The 21,568-nt window shown below is 48.6% G+C and overlaps 1 protein-coding gene across 6 annotated transcripts in view; it reads left to right on the top strand.

Moving 5' to 3' along the window:
* Nucleotides 1-21,568, top strand: part of RAD51 (RAD51 recombinase) — a 242,011-nt gene that overhangs the window by 150,994 nt on the left and 69,449 nt on the right. For all 6 annotated transcript variants that reach the window (XM_085626852.1, XM_085626851.1, XM_085626856.1 and 3 more), the window contains exon 6: nt 4,909-5,003. In XM_085626852.1, coding sequence (XP_085482978.1) covers nt 4,909-5,003 — 95 coding nt within the window. The remainder of the gene's footprint in view (nt 1-4,908; nt 5,004-21,568) is intronic.

Here is a 21,568-nt window from a genome sequence, read left to right as displayed (position 1 = left end):
CGAATGGGACGCGTAATTGTGGCAACGCAGACGCTCCAGCAGTTCAGCATGGCGCGCCCGAAGTCCCAGCAGTTCGTCTGAATCTCAACTGCTGCCCTCCCCGTGCAGCTCGTGTGAGAGCAGGCGAGACTCCAAGATAGCGAGGGACCTCGCAAGTTGTTTGCGAATGTTCCACATCGCGCCCTAACAATGCCCCCTAATGCAGACCTTTTGGGCGTCCCACTCCAGTAATTCGCTGCTCGCGGTGCCTTCGTTGAGGTCGAAAAACTGTTCTATCGCAGTGCCTAAAGAGGCACGAAATTCTACATCTTCCAGGGCCGCTGATTGGAGATGCCAAGTAGGGACCGGAGGTCGGTCAGGCCTCCACTGGAGACACACTCTGAGAGGGTTGTGGTTGGAGTGCGTCCGACCTAGATATTCAGCCCGGACTAACAGGGGAAGTATTGAGTGGGAGCCCACCACCTTGTCGAGGCGGACATGGAGGTCGTGCACCGCCGAGTAATATGAATAAACACGGTCGTCAGGGTGTAGATTGCGCCACACATCCAGCAAAGCCCAGCGTGACATCCAGTTGGTCAAAGCCTGCGCGTTCGAGCCCACCCGTGTATCACGAAGAGGTGGGAAGGATCGATCGAGTTGCACATCTAGGACCGAGTTGAAGTCACCTCCCAGCAGCCAAGGAAGACCCGCATATGGCGCCAGCACAGCGGACAAACTAGCAAGGAATGAAGACTGCTCAACATTTGGGGCATACAGTGAGCCCAGCACCACCTGTTGCCCATCGAGCTGCCCATGCACTAATATGTACCTCCCGACCGGGCCAACCAGTGTCTCCAGACATGTGAACGGAGTGCCCGCCCTTACCCAGACCAATGTACCCCTGGCGCGCGCTGAGTAAGTGGTGCCGAATACCTGTCCCCTCCAGCGAGCGTGCGGCCGGTCTATTTCCCTCGGTGTCATGTGTGTCTCTTGAAGGAGGTCTATGGACGCTTTGTGTCTCTGCAGGTAAGCAAATATTGAGTATCTACGCGCTGGCGTCTGCATACCTCGGACATTCCATGTGATTACATTTGTGGTGGCCATTTGGGACTATCGCATTCTACATGTGAAGCGGGACCAGGGAATTCCCAATCGGCATGGGGGACAGGAGCCCCATAAGTCAATCCGGAGCGCTGCATTGAAAAACAACAAAACCAAGAAACACTAACGTGAAACCATGCACGTAAACTAGTTAACAAGGCCCTTGCTGGCATTCGTCCAAACTATAAGCTAACGCTTATGAAGTAAAACTAAGCCCAATGATGGCTGGCAGGGGTTATTGTGTGGCGTTGACTGCAGTGGATTGCTCCGGTACCGTGGTGCCTTCGCATGTGTGGTGTGGGTGTCCCCTATGGCATGGGCTCGGGTCAGCGCAGGCGGGGGACTTAGCCTATACTGTCTGCACCTCTGGACTCAGATATCACCCAGTATGTCGTCCTCCCTCCTTGGGGAGCCACCACAGACCCTCCCATCCCCTGTCTTTTACGTATCCGCCAGTTCGACACCTCACCCCCCCCCCCCCCCCCCCGTTCCCCCATCTCACCACACCACTCGTACCATACTTTAGAGTCTTTAGGTGGCAATCGCCAGCCACATCAACTGACTCTGGAAGACATGCACAGCAGCAGAAACTGTCTCTACCTCACCTCTGGCTCACACAATCAGGACCGAAGTCTGGGGGGTCACCAACGGCATCAACAGGTCGTCAGAGAGCGCGGTGGATGGGGAGGACGAGCCACTGGTCTCAGGGTCGCTACGTCCGTGGGTGATCGCATCCCCCCGACCATCAGGAGACCTGAGTGTCGCTACCGCTGCCAGTGCTCCCTGACGCTCCAGGCGCATCCGCTCCGGGCTTGGAGCCACCCCCAGACCCATTCCCCCATCCCTACGGGGTCCTCTGCCCCTCCTCCTTCGAGACCTTCTCCCTCGACGTGCGTCGGTCTCCGAGTCCGGCGGTCTCTGCCCGCCACTTCGCCCAGTCTCTTCCAGCCAATCCCAGACCTCCGATGGAGCATCGAAGAAGCGTGTCCCCTCTTTTGTGTCCACTCGGAGGCGTGATGGAAACAGCAGGGAGTAGGAGATCTCCAGCTCGCGCAGACTGTGCTTCACCGCCAGGTAGTTCCTCCGGCGTTTTTGTACTGCTGCCGTGTAGTCCGGAAAGAACAGCACCTGTCCACTTCCCACTTGGATGGTGCTCATCTTCCTGGTTTCGCGGAGTACCACATCCCTGTCCCGGTAGTTGAGAAGCTTAAACAAGAAGGGACGGGCCCGGGCTGCTGCGCTGGGACCCTGTGGGCACGCTCCACCACAAACTGCGGAGAAAGCACCTCGGGCCCAAGTAGATCTCGCAGCCAACCCTCGATATAGTGTTCCGGTTGCCGTCCCTCCTCGACCTCCGGTAGACCCACCACTCGGATATTGCTGAGTCTGGAACGCCCTTCGGCATCCTCAACCCGATCTTCCAAAACGTGGACGCGGTCTATTAGGTCTTGTAATGTAGCAGTGTGGGTGTTCACCACTGGCTGGACCTCCTGAAGGGTCTGTCGCTGCTGAGCCACCGTATCCACTAATTTGCGGTGGTCCGCATGAAGGAGTGTGAAGTCTACAGTGACCTTGTCAATGCGGGACTCTAGGGAGGCTTTTGTCTGTTCCAGTGTGGAGCCGATCCGCTCCACCGCAGCGAGCACCGTGTCCAACTTTGCCGCCAGTACCTCCATTTGCGGTGCAGCACCCCCCCCCCCCACTGTTCTCCGCCACAGGGCCCAAGTTTGTAGCCAGCGTCTGGCCGTCCCGCGCCGTGTTCTGTAGCCGGCCCATGACCAGTTGCTGCGCTGTAGGCATCTGCCGGGGTCGTGTTGTCAGGCCGCCAGTCCAGGCCCGTAAGCCTCAGACCACCACCACTGCAGGCGGTCGACGCTGCCGGTTTCCTACCCACCGTGGAATCGGGGAGCCAGAAGGGAAAGCAGATATCCTCTCCGGTACAGTCACCGTCACATACCAAGAGGCATCTGTTCACTACTACTCGTTAGTGCCACGGGACCACAACAGTTATCATGCACTATTCCCTCATTATTCCTGGTTCTGTTCGCGGCCTCCCCTCTTCTGTTCAGGCACTGGCGTCTCTCAGCGACTGGGGCTGACTCGTGCCTGTCACCGTACCTTTCAGTGGGTGTAGCTGGGCTCTCACCCGCTTCTGGGCAGCACTTCGGCGCCGCCGTTATGTCCTCAGCTCCGACACACCCCAAACGGCTTCCCGGCGCTCACGGTGCCAGGTCCTCACTCGAGATGGCCGCTGTCCCCCAATCTCTGTGCACCTAACTGCGTGTTGGGAGTCGCGCCGTCTCCGCCACGTTTCAATGGCTATTTTGGGCACTCGGGGTCCAGGCGTTTCCCCGTGCCAGCGTTTATCAGGGCACCTCCGGCTCCACCTCCGCTACTTGCCCAGTGCGACGCTAGCGTGTTCACCAGCCACCCCTCAATTCTCGGGGGGCCCACGCCCCGGCATCATTGCAACGTGTCGCTGTGCGGTCCGCTCCAGCGAGGGCCATCCCCGTCTCCAGCTCCAGGCTTCCCAGTCCTCGACAGCATATGGGGGAACCTCCACCTGATCCCCACAGTTGCCACACCGCCTCCTTCTGCTCCGGTGGGCCCCTCAGAGGGACTCGCCGCTCGGTGTACTGCCCGGCCACTCCCCGGGGCGCACCTGGGCCGAGTCTCCTCCACGCCTCACAAGTCTGAGGATGAGTCCATCTCGCGAGGCCGTCCGTCCCGCAGCGCCAATGACAGCCCACAGCCGGCTCAACTGCACCACCGCAAGCCGGATCGTGCTGGGGGCAACTTACATCGTCCGGGCAGCCCTGGTCGTGTGCCCCACCTCCAACCTTGCTTCCGCTGTCGTCCCCAGTCCAGGGCACCTCGTATAGGTGCACCAGCAGCGCCCTGACTCCGCCGCCCCTGGCGCTGCAGCCACCGCGGCCTGGGGCCCTCGTGGCGAGCCGCGGGCTAAAGTTGCTGGCGTGGACGACCGCCGCTCACACTCGCTGTGCTGCGTCTGCCGGCCGCAGGTGTCTCTCAGTGACGCCGAAACTCCCAACCGCTGCGCCTGCCAAGCTGTGCACCGCTACGTCGGGGGGGTTCCCAGGCTTCACCCCCACCAGCGGTCAATGCCCAAAAGGAGCCCAGCCCGGAGAAGTGCCAGGATAACGGCACCGATCGGCTGGAGCTTCACTCGCTCGCGGCCATCCTGTCCGCGCGCCTAGCCACGCCCCCCCTACACAGAGCTATCATAAGGTGGAAAGCCGTTTAGGGGGATGGATTGGTTAATAAGGCCGCCCAAATGACCAAAGGGGGGGGCCATCACTGTAAAAGTAACTTCATTTTTTTTTCTCCCTTTATACAAATTCAGAATAGTTTTATAGTCAGACGTCCGTGGGTAAATGGAAAACTCCATACAAACAAGGGATAGGTAGCCATTTTGTAATAATCACTTTTTAGCCTAGCCAGTGCCCTAGTGCACTATTGTGACCGTGGATTCACGAGCCCATCATATTCTTTTCATTTTTGCTGGTACTTTAATGTTTTTTTCAATGTTTAGTTTTTATTCCTTCTTCTGGGTCTTTCCCCCATCTGATAAATGAGAAAAATGTGTATGATAGAGAGCTTTTTAGTTAGTACATACTACAATGAATTTTTTTTTTTACGGACTAGTTTTTTCATAGATTTTGATTTGTATCTTAATTTCACACAAATGAAAGCGTATGTTGTTGCATTATAGTGAAATGCCTCAAATTTTCTTTACTAAATTTTTTTTTTTTAAATTATGTCTCTGATAAAGTATTAACCCTTGCATGTTTTTGCATTTCTTTCTAGCTCCCGATCGACCGAGGTGGTGGCGAAGGAAAGGCTATGTACATTGACACAGAAGGAACTTTTCGACCCGAGCGTTTGCTGGCTGTAGCAGAGAGGTTTGTGCTTTTGGATCGGCATGCATACAAACTATTACATATCATTGTGTCTTGCAAACCTCCTAGTCGGATAATGCTGCGCTTGCCCTGTTTTGTGGAACACATTTTATTAGTCTGCTCCTTAGCTTGGGCAGAGAATTCTGAGGTGGAGTTGTAGCATAGAAATATGCATATCATCACTTACATTCTATCTTCAGGTTTTACCTAAATTCCTAAAAAAAATTATATTTTTGTGCCTATGCTGGATCCCAAAATCTGTTTTTATAATGTTTACATTTCAAAATGAAAACCGGGTTTGTCAAGAAAACGCATCTAAGATAGCCACATTTTTTTGTGCAAAAATGCTATTAGCCACATGAGTAAAATAAGATACGTTTTATTTAAAACTCCAGTTCACAAAATAAAACACTCTAATCAGCAGGGAAAAAACATACAGTGGGAAGTGGTACTTATTTACTAATTGTTTTAACTGGCTTCAGCTGCACTACAAAATTTGCCCGACCCTTTAAAAATTGTAAAGTCTGTCATGCATTACAGGATTCACAAGACAGTTGTTTTTCCACTCATTGAGCAGGGTTGCCACAACACCGCTAGTTTCTTGAAAAGTCTATTTTTTGGGCTCAAAACTGCTTTTTTTCTGGATTTGTGTTGGCTTCTGTTGAAAGAAAATGTTAACGTCTTTGAATGTTTTCTTGCAGTTACAGGTATTTTTCTGAAGGTTGAGGGGCCCCTTCTATGGGGTAATTTTTGCTATTGGTTGTTGGGGATGAAAGGATCTGGTCTCAGTATGGCAGGTTAAACCTCTGTACTTCAGCACCATTCCTTCACATGGTTCTTGACCTTGCGCATTTCATGTGAGAGTTTTGGAGCATTTTACTTCCACATTAAGGTATCCTCAGATGTTGAAGATTTCTCCATCAGTCAGGGTGTTTTCTTCTGAGGTTTTGTTGTTGACCGTACAGGTTGGCATATCGCTTCGCAAAACCGCATTATCAATCAGATATGTGCCCTTATTTCCAGAGCCAAATGAGCTCTCCGTGTCATAGGATGAACTTGAAGCCCCCCCTTGCTGACCTCAGCTACTATCTGAGAAGTCTTTTTTTCTGATGATTAAGTTCTCTCGTTTACTCATTCCCCCACCAGTGAGTTTTATAGAACACACTCACAAAAGACCTTAATTCTTCACATGTTCCTACAAAAGCCTTTGGGGGTAACCACCTGGGAGGAAACTGTAGCAGGAAGCATCGCTTTACGGAGGGCATCAAAAGAAATAGCTTCTAAGCCAGTACCTCTGAGAAACAAGAGAACCCTAGAGGAATGTCACCCAACAGAAGGCTCTGTCTGTTCCTTCTAGCACCATTAGCGTCTTGAAGGAGCCCTAGTACTCTGGGTATGACTAAAATATTCTGCTTGGGCAACAAATTATGCTTTATTCCAGTCTTCCATCACTGAACTGGACTACTTGGCTTCTGAATACCTACAGTACGGACACATGAACCTACTGCATTATCATCCGAAAGGCAGCCGAACACCCTTTTGACAAATGCTCATTCCTCTTCAAAGGGAATAGGTTCTGTGACTTGTATTTGAAGAAGCGGATGAATTGGAGAACTTTCCTGCAAGTAATTATATACTACAATACTAACCTACGTGTGGAGACCTCCTCACTCCTGTCTTTTCTGTGTGCAACTCTCCCCTATGTGTGTTGATCTCTCCACACAGATAGGTCTATGTTTTAGTTGTAAATGTGGGAGGGACAGGGAGGAGTGGTTGGAAAATAGGAAATACGTTTACCTAAATAGGCTAGATTTAGACAGAATGCTGAAATGGGTGAATACAATGTCAATGAATATCATGATATGTTCAGGCCTGACAACGACAATATCAGTAAATGCATTGTGAACATATGGCATAGCCTGTGCCCACATAGCCACATGAATGCTTATCAATGCAATGTCAATGTATACTGTAACTTGTGCCCGCACAGCAGTGCCGACATCAGCAATAATGATACCAATGTGTTATAATTCATGCTCTTACGATAATATTGTTGTCAATAAGAACAATGTCAATGTAGGTTCAGATCAAAGCAAACATATCTTTGACAGTACTAGTAAGAACAAGGTCAATGTACAACCTAACTGTATGCGCCATGTTGATAATGTCGATAAAAATAATGCCAGTCGCTGCCTTATTATTCTTAGGAATTCCTGTGAACTCACATCATTGCTGTCGTATTCACCCAAGGTGACTTTCCCATCAAACCCAGAGTCTGAGATACGTGGTCAGGCAGGTCCTGCGACCCACGTCTATTTAGTAACTAAAGGCCAACACACACCCAGGTGAAAACCTGATCGATTCCACAGATAGTTACCCACAAACAAGTCAGAGTTTATTGGCCCCAATAAAACATGTTTGGCCAAAGGCTCATGCTCCCCAGAATTACCTCAAAGCTAGAACTCTCATGTAGATAGCTACATTCAGCAAATCAGGACATGACGTGCACATCATACGTAGCGATCACGTGCTCCTTATGCCGGGCATCTAGACACATACAACCTGGACCACAATAGCTCCCCCCAAAGTCGAGAGCCATATGTGTTCTTATCAGATGCACACATAGATTTTAAGCAGGAGCACCCTGTCCAGGCTCTCCCGGCCACAGCATTTAATTAATCAAACTTGTTCTTGTTTTGCCAAACGCCTTGTCTTTTCATTTATTTAAGATGAATTTATATCCGAGCAACAAGGTGTAAGGAAGAGTTTAGGGAGAGATATGCAATCTGAAAGAGACTATTAGTTATAGATTCTTTACCTTAGAATTATCCCCAGGCGTCGGACTGGATCCGGAGAATTTTATTCGTAGCAGCATCCCTGCGCGTTGATAGGTGGCGTATGTGGTGTATGTCCGTCGCTAGAGTCATGGTCGCCGGCATGACGTTGCTGTATCTACTTAGATGCCGCTCTCACGCGCTGACGTCAATTCTTTCTTTTTCCGCGCCAGCAAGCGCAGATCCGTAGAGAGCAGTACCTCCAGTCACTATTTAACTGATATTTTTCGAGATTGGTTGACGCCTGGTGCACTAGGGTTGCCACGTCAGACTGGCTTCAAGGCTTGTGACTCCTGTCACAAACTGATGTCAGTCACAGACCCGCACCTTGTGTGCCTTTGGTGCCTGGAGCGCGACCACAACCCGAAGTCTTTGCGGAAGCGGTCCCGAAAGCTTCGCGAAGGCCCGGCAGTCCGCTCTGCGCCGCTCGAGGTCCAGGTCGAGAGACGTTGCGGGACCGGTCGCGGAGTCGTCACCACCACTCCTCATCGAAGTCTTCAGGTAAGTCGAAGCACCAAAAGAAAGCAAAGAAGCATCGTCGCTCTTTGCGTTCTTCCTGTCTGTTAGCCGACGCAAAAGGGGAGGCGGATGGTGCTCGGCCTGCGGCTCTGTCCGCGGAGGCAGCTAGGCCGGCTCCTAGCTTTCCACCTTTTACGGGAGCCGAAGCGACCCGTGCCCAACTTCGTAGCTTTTAAGAAGCCCTCCACTCCATCTTTGGGCAGCCCGACTCCACTGGCACGCCTTTGAGCCCCGCAGACTCGGTTGGGGGCTCTAGGCCTTCCAACTGGCGGCTCCGGCCCCAAGGGGCCCCCAAGGATCCAGGCCTGCATCTGGATCGGCGCCGGTCGACCTTTCGACACCTCCTCCAGCGCCGAATTCGATGTCAACACCTCTGCCACCTCCGACGCCGGTTGTGTCCCCAGCCAGCGTCGACCACGGCCTCCACCTCGACATGAACACGGAGCCGGACCGACGTCGCCCAACGCCGGATCTGGCGCAGATGGGTACTTTTGTTCCCCTGTTCTATCCTGGGGTTCCCTATCACCCTGAGTGGAAACCAGGTGAGGATGAGGAGGACTGGGAGGGGTCTGTGGACCCTCCTGTAGAGCAGTCGGACAAGCCGGACTGGAGAGAGGAGTTGGGTGATGCCAGTAGTCTGGACACCTCACCAGACTCTGGTATGCTGTCTACCCTACAATGGCTATGGAGGAGGGTGCATCTTACACAGGGGTGTTGCGTAGGGTGGCTGAGGCCTGAAAGCTTGTGCTTCCTATGGTGGCAATCAGGACTAACCTGACCGAGGTGCTTCAACCGGCAGCGACCTCTTTGGAGCCCCTGTTGCTGTTCAATGAGGCCCTCACAGGCATCCTGTGAGGATGATTGCCCAACGCCACCGCCCGGCCCCAGGCAACCCCATTTCCCCCACCCAACACCCTACCCCTGAGAGCTTGGTGGTCCAAGCCTCTACATCCAAGGGCACATTCCCTACTGCTCCCCCAGATAGGGAATCCAAAAAGCTGGACCATCTTGGCAAGAAGAGGTTTTCTTCTGCCAGCTTGGGACTGCGGTCGGTGAACACTGCTGTTGGGCCGATGCACCCATTCTGTGTGGGACTCTGTTGGGAAGGTGCTGCCACAGTGCCCGGTGGAGGGCTGGGCCACTCTCTCCCGTGCCGTTGCCGAGGGTAGAGATGCAGTCAAGTTCGCCATTTGGTGTGGGCTGGACACTGCTGACTCGCTAGGCAGGACGATTTCCACGTTGGTAGCCCTAAGACGCTACGCCTGGCTGAGATCGACTGGTTTTCCGGGCATTGTCCAGTCCACTCTTTTTGCCATGCCCTTTGATGGCCGTTGCCTGTTTGGCGACAAAGCAGACCGCGCACTAGACGGCTTTAAGGATTCTACGGCTACGGCCGTATCCTTAGGCCTTGCTACCACCCGGCCTGCGCAGTCTGCTTTTTGCCCCTTTTGTGGCTGCAGAAGGGGTGCCCCACCACGTTCTCCCAGGGCCACAGGCCTTTGCAAACTGTTCAGCCTGTGCACGGCCGGGGACGTGGGACCCAGTGTCATGGGTCAGGGAGCCAGCGGGCGGGCCAGTCCACCAGTGCCCCCTCTGCAGCAGCCTCCAAACCTTCCTAGTTTGACCCTCCAGGGCCACCAGTTGCCAGTGGGTGGCAGGATTCGCCATCACCTCCCCCACTGGCAAAACATCACGTCGGACAGGTGGGTTTTGCAGATAGTCCAAAGGGGCAACTCCTTCCCCTTTGAGACTACCCCTCTATCCATGCCATCTCAATTCTGTCGCATGTCGCAGGATCACTTGGCCCTTCTCCACCAGGAAGTTGCGGCTCTCTTGGCCAAGGGAGCCATCGTGCGCGTCCCTCGTGGTTGCTATTCCCACTACTTTCTGGTACCCAAGAAGGACTAAGGCCTGCGTCCTATCTTGGAGCTCAGGGACTTCAACTTCAAGAAGTTCAAGATGTTGACTTTGGCTCAGGTTCTGTCTGCCCTCGACCCTGGAGACTGGATGGTAGCATTGGACTTGCATTACTCCTATTTCCACATTCCCGTCATGCCAGCCCACAGGCGTTACCTATGGCTCATGGTGGACCACGAGCATGATCAGTTTACCGTGCTTCCCTTTGGCCTTACCAATGCCCCTCGAGTGTCATGAAAGTGATGGCAGTGGTTGCAGCTCATCTGCGCAGATCAGGAGTTCCAGTCTCCCTATCTTGACGACTGGCTGTTGAAGGCGGGCTCGCCCCAGGCTGTCGTCTCCCACCTCCATACTACGGCGGCCCTCCTGTATTCGCTGGGGTTCTCTATCAACGTGCCAAAGTCACACATGAGTCCCTCTTAGAAACTCCTCTGTATCGGAGCAGTTCTGGACACAAAGCAGTTTCGGCACTATCCTCCCGAGCAGCAAGTCCGGGATATTCGGGATATGATTCTGATCTTTCAGCCTCTATCCTGGGTGTCGGTCAGAATGACCCTGCGGCTGCTGGGCCTCATGGCCTCCTGCACCCTGCTGGTGGATCATGCCAGGTGGCATATGCGGGCTATGCAGTGGGACTTGACGTTCCTGTGGGCACAGCATCAGGGGAATCTTTCCCGATTGCGTCCAGATCTCAGAGGGCACTGCACGCCAATTGCAGTGGTGGTTAACAAAGCAGGATTGGGTCAACAGCAGATCCCTCTCCCTTCCCCAACCAGATTTCACAGTGGTGACAGATGCATCGCTTCTGGGATGTGGCGGCCATATGGGGGAGGCGGAGATCAGAAGCCTATGATCTCTGGCGAAGTCTGAGATGCACATCAACCTTCTGGAGCTCCGGGCGATTCGTCTCACACTCCAAGCATTCCTTCTCTTGTGGTAAATATTTCATTACCGGTACTATTTTTTATGCGGTAAAGTCTAGTAAGAATAACTCAGTAAATATAAGAGGCAGAATCCGTGGTATTAGAGGTTCTAAAAGGCTTTATTCCTCTACAAAGGAAATACAATTCGAATTGCAGGCTTCACATTCCATCACCACGAAAGTTCAGGAAGGAAGGCCCTACATTATTGACAGGTAATAGTATTTATATGGAAAGCATTACATTAAGACAGATGCAAGAGGCGTAACAGCTGATAATACAGATAAAATATGCATACGTAACTAAAAAGGCGGACATATAGGCGTAACTTAGTAAACGTCATTATGCATGATGTCACAAGTGGGTGGATCCGTAAGAGAATCCTGCAATGTCAGCAGAAATATTCAGCAGAGATGCGCGCGCAGCCGCATGACGTGTGATTGACGTGCAACTAAAGGGTGAAGGGGACTTGACATTTAGCTCTACATGTGGAGACAGAAGTCTAGGGGGTCATGTCAACCTAATCCCAAATCATATCTAATATCCTATGTTTAAAGAACTGTGTTATCCAAAAGGAAAGGTCTCTAGGATAGAATCTATTCTATACTGACTATTAGTGCGCGTACAAGCGTCTAAGTGTCTACATGAGATGCGAGGGGGCAGGAATCTTCCATGGTAACAGGGGCTATGAATTACTTGCATGAGGACAGCGAGGCCTGGCCCTTAGCACGGTAGCTGGAGGAATGTTTACCTAAACTACTAGACAGGAATGCATCGGATGAGGAGCGGAGTAGATAATCTTGAAGGTGAAATACAGTTTGGCAGGCGACAGGCTGGATCAGGCACCGTTAGCCGCACAGGGAGTAGGACAAAGTTCATGGATACAGATGCAGGCTCGGACTGGAGCTTTCAGAGACAGAAGGCAGGAAAGGTTTGATGACAGAATTCAGGGCCTACTCGCCTGAATCTGTAAAATGTGGAAAGTGAACCACATAAAGTCGGTGGCCTTTCATACTTAGGAATGGAATATCTGACCCATTCATGGCGGATCTGAAAGAGGACATGTTGACGGTGGACGCACATGTATTTGCGTCTTCAAAACTGGAACTGGAGGGAACATACATGTACTTATAGCATGCACATGGAGCCGTTGGGGTCTACGTTAGGGGACATAACTGATCGCAAAATTCATATTTCCTCATTCCCTCCTTGTCCCCTACGGACCCTCAGGAGATATCGATCTTCATCAATCTATCGATCTGCTCATATAGCATCATTTGTTCTTCTTTCGGGATCTGGAACGAAAACTTGGATGTGGGATACACGATGTGGCACACAGACCACAAATCGCTGGCCCACATTGTAGACATAAGCAGCAACTGAATAGTATGAGAAAGCCAATACCTAGGAAGGATAGTATTCTCCATCCCCAGGCTGACAACACGCTCCAAAACCAACCGGACCAAGTCCAGGTGCCTGGACTCTGGTGTATCTGACTCACAATCTTATGGAGGCGAGTTATGGCTTTATATACTGACGGTGAATTTTCTGGTATGAAAACACAGCAACTTGATCCGATGACCCTACAAGCTCCGCCCCTATCGGCCAAGATGACGTCAAGGACAAGACGATTTTGAAGCACAACAATCCGCATAGCAGACTGCTCTTCTGTTAAATTGCCTAAGGCGGAAGTAGTCTCGTTCACTACTGCTTCAAGGGTTCTAGTTAATCTACGTATCAGCTTACTATTAGTGACTGTACCTATATAGGGAAAGAAACCTTTATTGAAATCTGTGTATTGCTCCCATGCTGTTTCAGTGTAATCGACAATTGGGAGATCTCTCTGCTGTCTTTTGTGTACTAAATGGGTATTTCTGTGATAATCAGGAGGGGCTAGGAAAACAGGTGGCAGAAGGAATGCTATGTAACCGGTACCATCCCAATCTAGAGGTAGACGTATATATGCGGTCTGGCCACATATGAAGTAGGAATGACGGGAAGCTCTAAATGTAGACTTGCCTTGATCACTGAATTTTATTACAGTGGTGCATTTACTATGGCCCATGTGTATGGAACCATTCTTTCTTACACATAATTCCCCTTTTACTGGGAATACTGACATGGCGGGCAAGATTGGTGTAGCTTCAGATTCAACGTTCAGGATCATGAGGTTAAGTGTAAAATTACCTAATCCATATACTTCATTTTCTAGATCAGTTCCTGTTCTTTTGGGAAGTCCCTCCTTGTTAGGGTAGCAGACTTTGAGCAAAACTAGGTTCAGGTTTCCCCATACCCAGTTGTCTTGATAAACTGCGGAATTTGAATCTAGGCATTAATCAAGCTAAACCATGCTCCACAGGAGCCATTGTGTGTGAACGGATATGGAAAGAGGGGTAAAACTCCCTTATAGTTCTGATAGGGAGGGAGTCGGCCACATATCCAACAATTTGTGGCATTGCTGGTCTGATGGGAATGATGTAACATACTAATGAATGTGTTGTTGCGCAGCGCAAATCTATAGGACAACTCATGCGGAGGTAATTCGCTAAAAGAATGTTCTGCAGTAACATTGTAAGCACGCTTAAAAATAGGGTAATACATATGCAGTAGTATACTGGAAATGATTATCAGAAGACTTAGAAAAAACAAAATTAATAATGTTACTGTGCAGTGACTACGAAGTGATTTACAATACGCATGCTTTTTAAGCTGCATCTGTTGATTTCTTTCTCTATTCCGGTCTAGAGGATACATGTCAGAGACAAATTCAACCGATTCACCTTGGAGAGGACTTAAACAATCAAATTGTCTGACTTGCTAGATCTTAACTTCAGTTTATAAAGTTCAGTTTTTGTTGGTTCAACCAAGGGGAGCTTTGAGTCTGTCTGTGAGGGAATGCAGGGCTGAGCGTTCACACTAGACGGTAGTCCATAAAATTTCTTGATATGACTCGAATGCAACCACCCTTTACGTCCCTCGATCTTCACAGCTGTCCTTGTGGTTAGTAGAACCAGTTTTGGCGATTTCCACCTAGGCTCCAATTGGGTCTTCCGGTCGACGTTCCGGACCAGAACCAGGTCGCCTGGAACCACGTCATGGGGCTTCACCTCAGTGTTATCAGGAAAAGCTGCAGCTACCTGTGAACGACAAGATTGTAGTGCAGACATCAAGGAAGCCAGGTAATCTGTCAGCATATTACAGTCAACATCAGTGATTTTGCGAGGTATAGGCGTCCCCCACATATTTGGTGGTCTACCGAAGATCACCTCATACGGGGATAGCCCTGTTCGAGAATGTGCTACCATTCTCATGTAAAAGAGCGCAACTGGTAAGGCTACTATCCAATCGACACCTTTTTCTCTACATATTTTGGACAATCTAATTTTCAGGGTTTGATTATGACGTTCCACGAGACCTGCTGCCTCGGGATGTCGGACACAGTGGAATTTCCATTGGTAGCCTAACAAAAGGGAAACGTGTTTCATTAGTTCGGATGAGAATGGCTGGCCGTTATCTGAGTAGACAACACGTGGTAAACCGTACCGTGGGAAGAATTCTCGAACTAACTGTTTGGCAGTAGTCGGGGCAGTGTAATCTGAAACCGGGTAGGCTTCTGTCCAACGAGAAAGAGCACAGACAACTACGAGAACATATTTGAATCCTCGACATCGTTCCATCTGGATATAATCCATCTGGAGGACTTCAAAAGCATGATCGGGAGGTTGAAATCCACCCTGGTCTACGGGGATGCTTTTACCTGGATTGAACTGACAACATATCATACAGGTGCGTACTTTCTGTTTAGCTGCGGCTCGTAAATGTTTGTTAAACCAGATGTGTTGAATGCTGTCTAGCATAGCTTTTTCTCCTAGGTGCGCTGGACTATGTATTGTGTTAATGATGACTTGGACCATGGAGTCGGGAAGAAACCATATAGATTTTTCCTTCGTCATCCATCCTTGATCCGTTTGGATCCCTCCTAATTCAGTCCATTTCTTTATTTCCTCCGGTGTAGCATGTGTCTGTATGTCAATTACATCAAGGGCGGGGTCCTTGACTGTCATGCAATGGGTTGGTGTCGGAACTATTGTCTTTGTCGCGTCAGTTGTATGAGTCTGGTTCTGAGCAGTCTGTTTAGCTGTTCTGTCAGCTAGGTCATTACCCTGAGAAATGATATCGGTAGCTTTTGTATGAGCTTTGCATTTCATAATCGATATTGCAGTAGGTAGATGAATCGCGTCTAATAGGGCTTGAATGAGGGGTCCGTGTTGGATGTGGGCACCGTGAGAAGTCAAATAACCTCTCTCTCGCCACAGTACGCCGAAGTCATGGACGACTCCGAATGCATAACGTGAATCTGTGTATATGTTGACTTTCTTATTTTTGGCTTGAATACAGGCTTGTGTCAGAGCGATGCGCTCTGCTGCTTGAGCTGACAAAGTGTTAATACAATTTGTTTCAATGACTTCAGTGTCTGTTGTGACTGCATAAGCGGCCACTAACTCTCCTGTACTTGTTCTCATACATGAACCATCTACATACAATGTCAGGTCTGGATCCGATAAAGGGATATCTGTCAAGTCTTGTCTGGGTTTTGTCGTGATAGTAATGACTTCGACACAATCATGTGCCAATGGATCTGTTCCGCCTACTGGCAACAGTGTGGCAGGATTTAACGTATTACAACGTCTGATTTCTATGTGTGGCTGAAACAATGTCAATTCGTAACCGGTGAGTCTCGCTATAGTCAAGTGTTGTGTTTGTGTGCGGTTCAAGAGAACCTCTACTGCGTGTGGTACTTGTACTGTTAATTGATGTCCTAACACTATGGCATCGCTTTGTCTGATTGCTAAAGCTGTTGCTGCCACCGATTTCAGGCATGCAGGAAGAGCCTGAGCTACTGGATCTAATGTACTAGAGAAATAAGCACATGGTTTGTGTGATCCTGCTTGTTCCTGAGTGAGTACTGACAAGGCAGTACCGTCGCGTTCTGTAACAAAGAGTGTAAACTGTTTACTGTAACATGGTGTTGCTAAAACAGGTGCTTGGCATAAAGCTTTCTTTAAGCTTTCAAAGGCGTGTGTATGTTCTTGAGTCCAAGGGAGGACAATCGATGTGGCTGCCTCCTGTGTTGTCAACTGGATGAGTGATTTTGCTAGAAATGCATATTGAGGGATCCACTGCCTACAGTATGAAGTGAGACCTATAAAAGCCCGCACCTCCTTTTGTGTCTTGGGTGGTGGCATGTTAGCTATTAACTGGATGCGATCAGGTGTAAGCTGTCTTCCCTCCTTGGACAGCGAGTGCCCAAGGTAAACAACTCGCTGGACACAGAATTGCAGCTTAGAAGGGGACACCTTGTGCCCCTTGTCGGCCAGGAAATTTAAAACCGTCAGTGACGCTTTTTCACATTCAGGTTCGCTTCGGGCGGTGATCAGCAGATCATCGACATATTGAAGCAAGGCAGTGTTAACTGGCATGTGGATACTATCAAGTTCTCGTTTCAGGGCTTGGCTATAGATGCTGGGGCTTTCTGTAAATCCTTGAGGTGCGCGTGTGAATTTAAAACTTCGTCCATTTAAACTGAATCCGAACAGATATTGACTTTCCGAATCTATTGGGACGCTAAAGAAAGCATTCTTGAGATCAATTACAGTGAAGAACGTTGCTTCTGAGTCAATAGCTGTGAGTAATGAAGAGATATTTGGGACCACAGGGTATTGTGGTACAATACATTTATTTAGTTCGCGCAGATCAATAACTAATCGATATACTGGTGGTGCTTTTGGATCCGTTCTTTTAAGAATCGGAATTATCGGGGAATTACATACATTGGAGTCGGTTTCGACAACCACTCCTTGTGCAATGAGCTCGTCAATGATTTGCAGCAAAGCCACAACAGCATCTGGTGGTAACTTGTATTGTCGCATTCGTGGTAGTACTACTCCTGTTTTTAGTGTGACACGATATGGTGTAATGTTCATGCAACCAACATCAGTGGGGCCTTGTGCCCATAAATGTGTAGGTAAATTCTGCAGCCGGTGATCCATGTCCCTGGACACGTAGTGACCCTTAAAGTCACGTAAAAATAGTCGTACTCCTTCCGGAGAACAACATATTATGGCTCCTAGAGCTTTCAATGTTTTTATACCTAACAAGTTTTCTGGGCATGATTTAGTAAGCAATAAATCTGTGGTACGTGTCAATGGGCCAACCGTGAGTGGAAGAGGTTGTGTCACGTCATTAATTATAGGTTTTCCTGAGAATCCAAGGGAAATATTCTGTGAGCCTGAGAGGGGTGCCCCTGGAACTTCACTGCGTCGTATAGTTGTTCTGCTGGCCCCTGTATCAAGTAAAAACTTTCTGTCTTCCCCTAATAGTTCACTATGTACATAAGGTCCCTCTTGGTCTACAGGAACCTCGATAAGGGGTAAGCCAACTTCCCTCTCTAGGCTATTTCATGTGTATCGCTGATAATCGGGATAATCTGCTTGTGCATACTGATACATCTGTTGTGTCGTTGCTTGTGTTGCAGCAATAGGCTGCGCTTGTGGTGGTGCTACGGTCTGTTGTGGAGCTGCCTGTTGCAGAGCTAGTTGTTGCGGAGCTGACCTAAGTTGTACATGCTGAGGGATTTGTTGTTGATTCTGATCCTGTCTAGGTGGTCGTGGTCTTTCCTTGGTTCTACCTGTGGCAACATTATGTTTCAGGACTGGACAATCGTGTATATAATGACCTTGTTGTTTACAATAGTTGCATGTCCCTTTCGTTGGACCTACGGAATCACCCCTTTGATGACCATCGGCTGGAACTGACTGGGCAACAAGCATTTTCATTTTCGTATCTTTCATACGTCTCTGTTCATGTTCTTGTTCTTCTCTAATTCTATTGTGGTGATATTGTAACATCTGTAACATCTGTGATGGGGTATTACCTTGCCAGGTACTTTCGAATTTCAATACTCTATTCTTGACTTGTGGTAGGGAATTTTCAACTAATTTCGTCACAAACAGATGTGGATATGACTCGCTGCTTGCTTTTATGCCACTATTAATACCAAAACATTTTTCAAATCGGGAATAGAAATCACTAGTGTCTTCATCTTGCTTTTGTTTACAGGCTGAGATTGCACCCCAGTCTTCCCTTTTCGTAGTTAATAAACGTGGCAGTACCTGCACTAGTAATCCTGGTAATGCTGTAGTCTTTTCCCCAAGCCCTGCTCCTGCGGCTCGGGCCCTTTCTTCGTTTTCTAATGCTGTCCAATCTATCTTTTGGTCTCCCACCTCCCATTCCTTTTCTTTGAGTTTCTCGTAAACACCGGCGGGTAATAGGACCTTTAATATTTTCATGATGTCGGGGTAGGTATACTCTCCCATGAGTAACATGTCTTTTATCTCACGGTGGAAACCTGCTGGATCCTTGTCATGGCTGGGTACTACTTTCTTCATTTCTAATAATTCGATTTTAGTTATAGGCGTGTACACAAACACGCGTGTAAAGTTATTACCTTCACCTCTGATTGGGTGTACTTCGCGTAACGGATTCTGTCTATCTATGTGATACATTTTTCTTCCCATGATGGGAACTGAAACGTGTTCTGGGCATACGAAAGTTATATACTGGTTTCGAAATTCTAGAATTTCTTTAATCAAATCAGTACCTGACCCTCTCCATTTATTCGTGAGTAGTTCTGTCAATATGTCAGGTAAGGGTCCTGGATCGGAGTGTTGGCTTTTATATAATATAAGGAGGTGTTGAATCATGTATATACTAGCTAAACGCTGTTCGTATGGGGCAAGATTCAGAAACGTGTGTGCTAGTACATTATCATTGTATTCGCTGGGACTATCCGCCCATTGTACTGCTGACCTGGCTAATTCTTGTTCGTCCATGGAATCGAGCATGTGGTACCCCCTTCGATCTCGGAGTAATTTATCAGCGGCTTGGAATAGGTGTTCAGGGGATCTTGTATTTAACATAGGGTTTGGAAAATGTCTATTACACTCTGGATGTATCGGACGTATCAGATCATTAAAGCCTCTAGTATTATTATGGGGTCTTCCTCTACCTACGTAAGCTATCGTTTCTAATTGTTCTGATTCTTGCTCCTCCTCTTCCTCTGATTCAATTCTGTCTGCTTCTCGTCTTTCTTTATGTATTCGTTCTACTTCCTTGCGGATCTTTCGATACATGGCGATTATACACGCCTGTTTATCATGTTTCTCTTCTGATATGTTCTGACCCCATTTGGCAAGTCTTTGCATGGTATCATGATCTGCCCCAGGCCTGTCTTGATTCCTAATTACGCAATTTATAAAAAAACGGAGTAGTTGTCTTTGTACATCCACTTTCTGGTACTCCATAGCTTCGTTAATACTTTCGGGACCTCGCCCTGGTTGAACAAAGCGATATATATTGTCTAGGAGTTCAACCATTCCTGGTATCGTCATTAAATACAATGTAGCTCGTCGTATACGTAGTGATGATATTAGTAATCTATCCTGTTTACCTGGCACTGGATCGTATCTACAATCTACAAGCTGTTCTTTAAACATGTCGGATGTCGCTAGTTGGGGTGTACGTTGGAGTGCTAAATCTCTAAGGGTCTGTTTATTTCGCGGCGGGGTGGCAAACATGTCTGTCGTACCTCCTGTAGCACCATCTGAGGTGCTAGGCAAGAAAGGATTCGTTGGACGTAAGATAGAAATTGTAGATGCGGGAAAAACAGTAGAAACGGACGGACCTGTGGGAATGGGCGTAGGAGTCTGTTGTTGCGGGGATACAGACGGATGCTCTTGGTGTTGAACACCCTCGGCAAGCGGTGTGTGTGGTATGGCATTAGCATACTCGGGAGCTACGTCATCTAAATAGGAGGAAAGAAAAACGTCCTTTGCTGTTTTGGGATGTGTTTTGGGATGTGCTTTTATCGGGAGCAGTGGAGGAGTCAAGTCTTTTGGTATTTCCGGGGTAGCCTTAGGTAACCCTTCGGCCAGAAGAGGATACATACCATTTCTAAGAGTGTTTCTTTGTCTATCTACTTGATCTGATTTTACTCGGGTACCTTCCTCAATTAATAGATTTTCTCGGGTTTTATTTGAATTCTCTCTCCCTTTCTCTTCCTGTCTGAGCGCTTTTTCTGTACGTCTATATGATTCTTTACGCCATAATTCAATGGCATCCTTCTGTGACTGTCTGGCTTTCTTTTTCCATAATTCTTCTTCTACTCTCATGATGCTATCTGCATCCCAGGTCCCCGCTGCGGGCCATCTCTGATTTTCTGGCAAATCCTTGGTGTAATCCACCCATAAATCAAGAAATAAGACGGCATCTAGGCCATGCTTATGATACATAAAGTACCCTGGAGTGTCCCTAGGTGGGATGGGAACAGCTTCTTCGAGTACCCCTTTTCTAGTTTTGATCTGTCTTAATTTCGAAAAGAGCGGCATTTTTAGATCTTGGTTACTTAATCTTGGACACACTTAATACAAAAAACACTATAATGAACAGTCATTCACACCACAATATGTAAAACGTATTAAAACATTTAACATTTAACATTTAACGAACAATGATAACTATTAGGAAACTGGTTACTAACATAATACTAGCACTAGATAATACTGAATTATATGCAAGACATACTAGATATACTGCTAAACAGTACAGATACACTGCTGAAACAGTGCAGACCGGATTTGTGTACCCAAACCCGTCTTGACCGGCACAGACTATGTGCACGTTAAATGCCTCCCCGGCAATGGTACTCACCGGGTAGCTCGGAACGGAAGGCCTCGGAACGGAACTGAAACTGGACCGGACTGGACTCGACTCGACTGGACTCGGAACTTCGGAACCTGGTGGGCCTCCGTATACCTCGGATCTTGCTCTCTCAGCTAGGCTCTGGTCGGGATACTTCGCACTTCTCACCGCCTCGTCTGGGTGTTGATCGCAGCCTCAGTCACCCCCGCTTGGCCGGAGGGAGATACAGGAAATCCTGCAGGTACGCGTTTTTGTCCGTTCAGCTGTGGCAGGAGACCGGGCCTGCAACGCACCTCCGGCGCGTGAGATGAGAAAGTGTCCCTATTCGGGCGCCAATTTCTGTGGTAAATATTTCATTACCGGTACTATTTTTTATGCGGTAAAGTCTAGTAAGAATAACTCAGTAAATATAAGAGGCAGAATCCGTGGTATTAGAGGTTCTAAAAGGCTTTATTCCTCTACAAAGGAAATACAATTCGAATTGCAGGCTTCACATTCCATCACCACGAAAGTTCAGGAAGGAAGGCCCTACATTATTGACAGGTAATAGTATTTATATGGAAAGCATTACATTAAGACAGATGCAAGAGGCGTAACAGCTGATAATACAGATAAAATA

Source organism: Triturus cristatus, chromosome 9 (genome assembly GCF_964204655.1).
Source record: "Triturus cristatus chromosome 9, aTriCri1.1, whole genome shotgun sequence".
NCBI classification, from domain to species: domain Eukaryota; kingdom Metazoa; phylum Chordata; class Amphibia; order Caudata; family Salamandridae; genus Triturus; species Triturus cristatus.
Note: the sequence above shows the minus strand (reverse complement) of the source record. Positions and strands in the feature narration are given on the sequence as shown.